Below are 10687 nucleotides of genomic sequence, written 5' to 3' on the forward strand. Positions count from 1 at the left end.
TAGATTTACCTCAGTAAATCGAACCACGTAAATCTCTGTGTGTTAATCTTCATTTATTTTTACAAGCATTCATCACCATCAGAAATTCGCGGATTCATCAGTTGCCTTATATGTTGTTTGTTATTTATAGTATGTATGAATTTAGTGTGGCATACTCTAGTTGTACAAACGCTACATGTAAAAAAGAGCAGTGAAATTTTGGCTGCCTATAGATGTTGCATGACACGAAATCGTGTATTGATTCACTGAAAAAGTTTCTTATCTTGTTAGCATGGGATATGTAGATGATGTGTTGATGGTGTGATGGATGTGGGAGGATTATTTCAAACGAATTTTGTGTGGCTGCTGGAACTCTTCTTGTAGCCTGATTTGAATCTATTGTGTCTCAAAGTTGTACTTTGGGACACTTTTAATAAAAAATGTCTCTATGTTGCACTTTGGGACACTTTTTAATTATGTCTCTAAATTGCATTTTGAGACGCTATTTAATTGTGTCACTAAATTGCATTTCGAGACGCTTTTCAATAGTGTCTCAAGTTGCATGTAGGGACGTTTTTTAAAAAGCGTCTCAAAGATTAATTCACCGGCGCTCCCTCTTTGCGGCCTTATTCTAATTTGGCACGCCACGGATAAGGATGCTTTTTAAAGCGTACGTGATATATCTAGCAACGCAAAATAGCGTTTTTGATTGAACAAAAAAAGCATCTTTATCTGTAATTTTTTTTGTAGTGAGTATATATATTGATGGTTAAATATTAAAGAAATTATGTGGAAGCAGGACATAATGGTCCTCAAAACGCAGCAAAAACAAATGAAACGCTGCTTCAAATCATTACGTTAGTTAAACTCTCAATATTAATGGAGTACTATAAAATTCGATTAACAATGATTTCATTTTCTGTTTAATATTGTATTTTTTGAAACACATTTCCTTTTGAAATTTTTTTATTCTATTTTCTGAAACTCTTTTTATTCATTGGTAGTAATGATTTTCAACTGAATAATATCAAATCTAAATTGTTAGTAGTATCTTTTTCGGATTAATGAGAAGCAAATATATCTGAAAGTTGGGTGGTGATATCCCTCGAAGTTGGGTGATGATATCGAAAAATCTGGGCGTCCAAACTGGTATATATAGGTGCAGGATTAATGATTTTAACAAATCCCACAAACACAATTTGTTGGCATCTTTGAATCTCACTCAACAGACTCGTCTGTGACGTTGAAGGATCTTCGTCGAGTCAATGCGGATATTGAAGCAACCAAGGGGAACTCTCCAACCAAAAAGCTATGGATCTTGCCTCCGCCGCCAAATCCCTTCTGAATTAGGTCATTTCTTTAAACGTTTCTTCATACCTTAAATTTTAAATTATTAAACGTGTTCAGTGACTCATATTTGATTAGGCCAAGAAATAAAACTGGTCAAGAATTGTGTCAAGAGGGCCCACGACCCTTAGTTTTATTTCTTCCGTTCAGTGGAGCTGATTTGGCGAAGAGGTTGAAATATGCCAATGTAAAGTATTGTCTAAAAAGACCAAAAACACCTCAAATGTTTCCTTTATTTCCATGAGTTAGTCCCTCTGCAAAATAATGGCCGCCATTAGAAGAGGTGAAAATGTCACCCCCATCGCCTCCAATTTCATCCAAGGCCGGTCTCCTCTGCGCTGCCCCTACTCACCGTCGTCCTCAGTTCTGTTCGACTTATCTCCTCTCCCTCTTCTATTTGGTCTCTCTCTCATCTCCTGCATCATCGCTCGCCGCAACTGGTCTCGCCTCCGCTCCGTCGTCAGTCTCCCACTCCCTTCCATCTCGATCTCACTCTCCGCAAATTGGATGAAACTTGTTGCTGCTTCAATCTGCACTGAAGACTGAACTTTCTGGTCTTTGATTTTGGGGAAATGAAAATGATGCGGGTAAAATCATAATCTTATCTTCAATTCTTGGTGTCAGCTGCACTCCCAGATTCATAAACCACCTATTGCGCAAGAAATGAATTTTGCATACTTCTGATGAACAGTGGCGGGCCCTTGCTCATTTCAAGGGCTCGCATGAATTATATATTGTAAACTGAATGCATGTAAATGGACAGAATTAGAGTCATTTCTTGGCATTTCTGACAGAGCAAACACGTCCTTAGTATGTTCTATGGAGAACTTGGAAGGGAAATTTGAGATTAAAAATAGTAGGTTATTAAAATATCTAGTCATGTGATTTAAAATACACTTCTTTCATGTTTAAAATTTATTGTTTTCTTCTTCTTTTGCAGGTGTGCCACATAGCCAGTGGAAGAAGAAGAGTTGGGACGTTGTTTAACTTTTTTTTTTCGATCGGTTCTTTTTTTATTGACTATATTTGGTAACCATTCAAAGGCTGAATGAACAAATATGTTTTGCTTCGTATATTTGCAATTGTTTGGATGCGTGACTAAATCTTGGAATCAAATTCTTAACATGCAAATTTTAAATTTTTATTTTTTATGCTGAAATGGTAAAATGTTAGATTATTGGTCCTGATTATAGGAGCAGCTTGGGCATTTGTGCTGAAATGGTAAAAATGCGCTGAATTTTTTTGTGCCCAAAAAAAATTCAAAATTGGATGCTTGAAATTTTGTAATAGCGTGCGGTGTGTGAAATGTGTGAAATGTTTGTAGTGTGTGTTGTGATATATAGTGAAACTATATAATTTTATGACTATTTAAAATTTAAAATTTTTATTTTTGATATCGAAATCAACTTGTGGAATTGAAATATTTGGAATTGCAATTCATATCTAAGTTCAAATATTTTTGTGGTATCAAACATTGAATGCTCCAATTCCACGTCCCAAATTCTATGATATCAAACGGGAGCGTTAAAATACATGTAATTCTAAACATGTAGTAACATTGATTTCTTTTTCTGTTTTATAGTACTATTGTATTGTTTGAAACACATTTTTTTTTGAAATATTTTTATTCTATTTTCTGAAACACTTTTCTATTCATTAAATACTAAAAGTATTTGATTTTAGTAGTAATGATTTTCAATTGAATAAAATTACGTGTGTTCATTTTCCATTTTTTACTTTGGGCAGAATTAAGACTGGATGCCAATTGAGTGGGTGGGGCCCATCGAGTCTTGATTAAATTAGACTGTTCAGTAAGCTTGAATTGAATTTTTTTTCTGCAACTTATTTCTCCAAATTTATGTGTATGGACTAAAAAAGCCTCCACCCTCCCCAGGGGCGACTCCTCAAGAAACCTCTCCCCCAACGAGAGCCTCGCCTTCACCGTGCTTGTGCATACAGATTTTGATTTTCTCACTTCGCCGTCGCCGTTCTTGGACAGAATCGTGAAGCTTCACATTCTGCAACACAAATTAATTATGTAGAGTTGAGTGCAGTGGGGAATTCATCACTCAGCACATTGCTTACTGTCTCTCATCTCCAGATTGCTAATTTCTCAACAACTTTGGTTGTAAATGGAGTCCAGATTACCAGGCCCAACGCCCCCCTCTCAATCCGAGTCTAGAAAATCATGAGCGTTGCGGGCTGAAAGCCGCGTCCTCCGGCGACAATAGTTAGGCAGAATGAATCTTCGTGCAGCAAGAGGGGAAATGAAAATGACTGTGGCAAAAAGGTAATCCCAGCTTGAAAAACCACCTCATCATCCTCGAGAATTCAATTTTGCCCATTTGCCTAACCTGTATCTTGGGCTTTCAAGAATTAAGTAGAAGAAACTGAACATCAGATACTACCCAGAATTGGGCCTAATTCTTTGGTATATCCTAGAAACTGAATCTATTTAGAATTACTGAGAAGCAAATATTAATATCCAAAAATCTGGGCGTCCAGACTCGTATATATAGAGGTGCAGGATGCATGATTTTCCCCCTCTTCCAACAAATCCCACAAACACAATTTCTTCGCATCTTTGAATCTCACACTACTTGGTCTTGGCGTCATGGACTTGAGGCTTTTTGTCGACTCGATCCGGAGATGGAAGCAGCCGATGCAGAGAAGAAGAGGCTCGCAAACTCAACTGCAAAACTCCGAGAGCGTATAGCGAGGGACGAGATTCTGCTACAGGAGGCGGAATTACAACTGAAAAGGGAACGGAAGAAGGAAAAAGCTTTGGAGAAACGTCTGGCAAAGTGTCGAAAAAATTGGAAGGAAAGCCGGTTTTTGTGACAGGTCAAGTGGACATTGACCTTCTTGCTACTGAATGGTTGAATCTTAACGTCCAAATCCTCACAGATCGCCAGGAGATACTTTAATCGGCGAGGAAGAATGGCTTCCAGTGTGATCTAATCCCTCCGCCGGCAATTGCACTCTGAAGTAGGTAATTTCTTTGAAGGTTTCTTAATTCTGAATTAGGTAATTTTTTTTATTCTGAATTTGGTAATTTCTGTAAAGGTTTCTTCATTCTGAATTAGGTAATTTTTTTAAAGGCTTTTTTATTCTGAATTTGGTAATTTCTGTAAAGGTTTCTTCATTCTGAATTAGTTAATTCTTTAAAGGCTTCTTGATAGATTTACTAAGCGTATTAAAAGATTAGACATTTTAAACTTATTTGTATCTACTGTATGCTGTTGTTTCAAAGCCGTTAAACTTGGTGTGGATGAATAGTATTAATAAGGAAACTTGGAGGGGAAATTCAAGATTTAAAATAGGTTATTAAAATATCTAAAATGTTCTTGTCATGTGATTTAAAATAGACTTCTTTCATGTTTAAAATTTCTTGTTTGCTTGTTCTTTTGCAGGTGTGCAATGTAGATGTAGCCAGTGGAAGAGTTGGGGACGTTGTTGAAGTTTTTTTTTCGATCGGTTCTTTTTGTAAAAAAAATTCTTGATATTTGGTAACCATTCAAAGGCCAAAAGCCTAAACCATTGACAAGAAATATGTTTTGCATCGTAAAATGTTAGTAGAATATTGGTCGCATTTGTATCTCTTGCTGGTCATATTGCTGCAAAGAAAGTGCTTGGTGGATCGGTTGGCTTAAAAATGTTTGGTTTATGTGAACCTTTAGCTGCACATAATCTCAGGGTATAGCAATGGATTCATTAATCCATATGCAGCAAATCTTAGCATTATTTTAAAAGCTAGTACTACACTTTTTATTTAGCTTGAGAGAGATGAAAGACAGAAAGGAAAATACATACTCCCAGAAAGGAATAAAAGGAAAATACTAAAATAATAGTATTCGTCCGCTCCAAAAAGACGCGGAGACACGGATCCGGTATTCTCTTTCCATCACTCCTTCATGTCACATCATAAGCCAAATGTCTCGTTTGCCTAGTTTCTAGCAATATTGGATTACTTAGCATTATTTATATTTCAATTTACTATTTTTAATTAAGATAATTATTTTCCTAGGTTAGGATTTTTTTTATGTTATCAGTTAAAAGATTTAAAAGTACTTCCTCTGTTCCGTATTAATAGAGACATATCTTTTCGGCATGAAGATTAAGAAATAAATATTTAAAGTACAGTAAGAGAGATGAATTTTAAATAATCAAGAGAGATGGTATTAAAAATAATCGAACCATAATAAAAATTTTAAATTTAGCTACAAGTCATTTTGATAATTAAATTTATAATTTAATTTTTATAATTAATATACTTTATAATGTCATACTAGTAATTTTATTTTTAATTTTTGTATTTTTTAAAAGTTTAAGAGAAAGGGAGTAAAAGAAGATTTTACATAAAATGATTGAAAAAGTGAAGTGATTATAAAAAAGATATCAAACCTAATACTAGAAAGAGATGAGAAAATATCATACTCAAACGCTTTAAAATTGCTTTGAAGGGTATTTCTTTCACAAAAATCACTATCAATAGTGAAAAAGTACCTTCGGCGACCGGCGTAATTATAGCAAAATTCAGGGATTATGAGTGATATTTTTTAAATCCAGAGACTGCTGGAAAAATAAACTCATAGTCAGGGGCTATTTGTGTAGTTCAAATTCTTACTTTTATGATAAAAATGATTCAGTTATAGTAAGAAAACTAAAAAATGGATATGACTTTACTATTGTATGAGACAAATTATATTCCCTTTAGTCTCCATTAATTGTCTCAATTTCGATTAGTAAGTCGATTACATTTTTCACTAACTTATTCCACTCACAACTGTTATAAAATTAATAAATTAAATAATTGCAAACCTATTGCACTTTTAATAACATTAATAATTTGTATAATAAAAAAATAGTACTATTACTTATTTAGTTTCACTAATATTAAGTATAATTCATAATTTTAAAATTATATTTTTTAGTCAGTTGTAATAAAAAAAAAATCGGGAAAAAGAATCTTGGAAAAGTGTACTACTATTTTATTATTTTTCGAATTTTGATTACTTTTATTGTTGATTAAAAGTCAAATAAACATTGAAATTTTAAAAATAAAATAATCAAACCACTTTATCACAAAAAATCCTACAAACAAATACCCTACAAAAAAATTAATCATTTAAGAACACAAAAAGTAGATGCAATAACTTATGTTAGAAAACTTTGAAAAATGTCTATACAATTTATGATGCAAAAGAAAGTATCCATAATTTTAGTTGAAACACAAGTTGAAGAACATAAATTAGCATCCTTAATTGCATGAAAAATATCTTTAGCAATTTTTTGATATTGAGATAGACTTTAAAAAATTTTATTGTAAAACAAAAATTATACTCCCTCCGTTTTCTAAAAATCGCAACTACTTCCATTTTGAACTGTTCCTTAAAAGTAGAAACTTTAGAATCTTTCTATTATAGGACATGGACCCCACAGTCCACTAACTCTATTTTCACTACTTTTTCTCTTATTCTCTCTTACTTTACTCATTTTTTTTTTCTCTATCTTACTTTATCAATTGTGCATTAAAACCCGTGTAGTTTCAAATGTTTCTGTTTTTTGAATACGGAGGGAGTAAATTACAGTATACAAAATTAGAAGTTACTCCCTCCGTCCGCGAATAGGAGTCTCGTTTTATTCCATTTTAGTCCGTCCGCGAATAGGAGTCCCAGTTCACTTTTACCATAAATGGTAATAGGGTCTCACCTTCAACTAACTCATTCCACTCACATTTCATTTAAAACTAATATATACAAGTGGGACCTCTATTTCACTAACTTTTTCTCACTCACTTTTGTTAACAGTTCTTAAAAGTCGTGCCGCCTAGGAATGAGACTCTTAATGGGGAACAGAGGGAGTAATTTCCATCCATGATGCCAACCCTAGTTATCTTTAAGGAGTCTATATAAACCCCCCAAACCTTACACCATTCTTCTCTCTCCTCCTTTTTGTTTGGGTAGAAGAACAAAAAAAGCATTTAGAGAGGCAAGATGAGCTGCAATGGGTGCCGAGTCCTTCGCAGAGGCTGCAGCGATGAATGCATCCTAAGACCTTGTTTGGAGTGGATCGAATCCCCTCAAGCCCAAGCCCAAGCCACCCTCTTCGTCTCCAAATTCTTCGGCCGCTCCGACCTCATGTCCCTCGTCGCCGCCGTCCCCCACTCCCAACGCTCCGGTAACTGCATGTTTGTTAGCTTAGCTCCCTTCTTTTATAAATTACTCACTTGATATATTCGTTTGCTAATCAATCGGCAGTGCTCTTTCAATCGCTTCTCTTCGAGGCCTGCGGCCGCAAGGTCAATCCGGTCAACGGCGCCGTGGGGCTGCTCATCACCGGCAACTGGCACATTTGCCGGGCGGCGGTCGAGACCGTGCTCGCCGGCGGCGTCATCACCCCCATTTCCCCGCCGGATGGGGTCGTGAAGTGCATGGAGACGGAGGCGTCGGAGATATCGGAGGAGTCGCCGGAATCCGGTGAGAGTGACAAGGAGCCAAAGCTGCTCAACCTTTTTTCTTAATCATGGAAATGGAAGAAGACCTGATAATTTTAATCATCCTTTTTCTTTTACTAAGTGGGAGTGGGACTAACCTTTTTTGGACCAAGTGACTAGAAAATTGACTTTTCGGTAGTCTATGTTTAAATCGGAAATTGTACTACTATCTCTTTTTGTAGGAGAGTGCTATTTTGATAAATTAATAAAAATACTTTCTTTTAGCTTATTTGTGTTAAAAAATATGATGAGGGTAGCCGAATCTTCAACTTTTCTTTATATTGTTTCGTTGTCATTGAATATGATGAGGGTAGCCGAATCTTCAACTTTTCTTTATAGGAAAATAAAGTAAAAACGTAGTTACAACAGGTGAAACCATATCCCTATCTATATATGTGTTTGTTGAATGAAATATCCATGTTTTAGTTATTGTTTCTCAGTTTGATTAATTATTTCATATTTGCTTAATTTGAAAAGTTTGATAAATGGTGTGACAGACTACTCTTGCAACCTAAGACGACCAAATATCAGTGTAAGATTTGTAGTTAATTTAAAAGACAACATTGGAATGTGTATGGAGATATTGAAGGGAGTGATGTCTTCTGTGGCAGAGTATTTGATTTGCTTTGGATTTTGTGGGCAGTATTCTATTCTACCCCCAAGTATACGATAGTAGAGTAATGCTATGCCGCCGTGGCTAGCCACATAATGACATTTTTATAAATAATTATAAAAGTCAATGTAATAAATTAATAGTAATAGTTAGTGCTAAGATAATTTTACTTAATTACCCTTTTCTCAATTTTTCACTTCAAATATAAATTTACAATATTCTCTCTCCATAATAATTTATGCACAATTTACGAAATAATTTATGCACAATTTATGTCAAATTATATGTATGCACAATTTACATCAAATTATATGTATGTTGTATTGGAAATAATCATATCATACCTATTATTTATAAGTTATTTAAATATTAATGCTAAATATAATATAGTTTAAATTATTTCATTTGTAAGTGAAGCTAAATACCAATTATATAATTTTAATATCATGAATATATTTATATTCTAATTTAAAAGTAGTTATATAATACAAATTAAATAATAATATAACATAATTAAAAGTAAAAAAGAAAAAAGAAAAAACGGAAAGAAATATGACACAAAAGAAACGTACACAAACACAATATAATATTTCTAAGATTATTTATTATTAGTTGTACTCTAGTCCTTATTTATGAAACGGGGTGAATTAGTCTTGAAAATTTGATACTTTTAAGATGAACTAATTTCAAGTAAAATAGCATTAAATATATAAATTTTTATTAATATTTTATGTTTATGGCCGGCCACACTATGGCCATTTAGCATCACTCATGATAGTACTATATATCTTCTTCATTTTCACAATATTTTTCCCACCTCCTACTTCTACCATTTGTATGGGGGTGACTTTTCTTTTATTGTAGTACGTGGGATTGTAACTACTGAATTTTATTCTCTAATTATTATTACAAGGCTACAGTCGAAAAATAGCTAAATTAAATTCTTGTAGCAGCGCTATTTAGGAACGAGTTTGGACGAATCAAAATTAAAGGTTTGTATGTCAAAATTTTTAAAAAGTTACAAAATACAATATGAAATAAAATAATTTAAAATATTACCAGCGCGGTCGTCGGGCCGTGCCCGGCCCGGGGGGATTATTTTTATCCCTGGTGTGTGTATACTATAATTAAGATTGCATAATAATTCATTTCTCATGTAAAATATGGAATGCAATTTGACAAGATTTTATTTTCTTTCAAAAGACTCTTTTATGCTTATACCAATACATAGGGTTCAATCCAAATCAGAAGTGGGTGATTTTCTAAAAATAAAAAATATAATGTGGACAATGAAAGAAAGAAACTTACCATTGTTTTTCTATTGTTCTTTAAATTAAGGTGTGGTAACTTTATCTCTTCACCTTAATTATCTTATTGGATATGAAAGTATTAATGTTGCATTCTCAAACTTCCCTTGCAAAACCGGATTTTACCAAGCATACCGTTTTTGTGAATAGTCATGTTTGAACTTTGAACGTAAAAGTGTTTCCTTTCACATAAAAGAATAGTAAATAAATAAATATATATATATATATATATATATATATATATATATACTGTTCATAATTAAAAACAGCACATACTACATAATTATATAATGATTTTTTAGAAAATTAGATACCAATGTATTAATAAAATAATATAAATCAAATGTAACATTTACCTTTATTGTTTTAACAAAAACACAGATATCTATTGATTACATACGAAAAAAGTTCAGTCACATCTTTACATCCCATTTTCTGCTTTAATATAATGAAAGGAGTGTGAAGGGATATCATTTTCCATCCTCGATACGACAAAGTTACAACCTGTAAATTGAAAAAAGGTCGGTCTAATTTTGCTCGTTAGAGTTTTTATTGGAATGTGGCCTTAAATTAACATTAACTATTTGAGATGTCAAAACGTACTCACGAAATTTTACAAGAAAACATAATACTTAGCTTCACTGAGAATCTCACAGGGATTATTAAAAAATTTTAAATACTAAAATTTAAAATAAATAATATCCTAATATGTTTATTATTTGCTTTTACTACCAATTAATTCAAAACATTATTTTGCCTCAATTTTATTTTTAATCTGTCCATAATATGACATTTTATGGGGAAAATAAAATATTGCTATATTAGTGATAGGCAAGTGTAAATAAAATTTTAGTGGTAGGGTTGTAATTAAGTATAATTAATGGGGTGTGAAATGAGAGGAGGAAAAGGTTTGGGATCCACGTCATCATGGCCCATAGAAATGAG

General features: G+C 33.3%; 1 protein-coding gene and 2 long non-coding RNA genes across 3 annotated transcripts; all 3 read left to right on the forward strand.

The window, feature by feature from the left end:
* Positions 1 to 1182: 1182 nt before the first annotated feature.
* Positions 1183 to 2379, forward strand: LOC121803513. The gene is made up of 3 exons (XR_006051038.1): positions 1183 to 1329; positions 1405 to 1913; positions 2267 to 2379. It is a non-coding gene; the product is annotated as an uncharacterized LOC121803513 (long non-coding RNA).
* A 794-nt stretch (positions 2380 to 3173) lies between these two features.
* LOC121803036 lies at positions 3174 to 4918 on the forward strand. Its single transcript, XR_006050894.1, has 2 exons — positions 3174 to 4318; positions 4740 to 4918. It is a non-coding gene; the product is annotated as an uncharacterized LOC121803036 (long non-coding RNA).
* Positions 4919 to 7267: 2349 nt separating this feature from the next.
* Positions 7268 to 8046, forward strand: LOC121803097 (LOB domain-containing protein 39-like). The gene is made up of 2 exons (XM_042202803.1): positions 7268 to 7506; positions 7587 to 8046. The coding sequence occupies exons 1-2, from the start codon at positions 7323 to 7325 to the stop codon at positions 7847 to 7849; spliced, it is 447 nt and encodes a 148-aa protein (XP_042058737.1). The 5' UTR covers positions 7268 to 7322; the 3' UTR covers positions 7850 to 8046.
* Positions 8047 to 10687: the final 2641 nt, after the last annotated feature.

The sequence above is a fragment of the Salvia splendens genome, chromosome 5 (assembly GCF_004379255.2).
Source record: "Salvia splendens isolate huo1 chromosome 5, SspV2, whole genome shotgun sequence".
Lineage (NCBI taxonomy): Eukaryota > Viridiplantae > Streptophyta > Magnoliopsida > Lamiales > Lamiaceae > Salvia > Salvia splendens.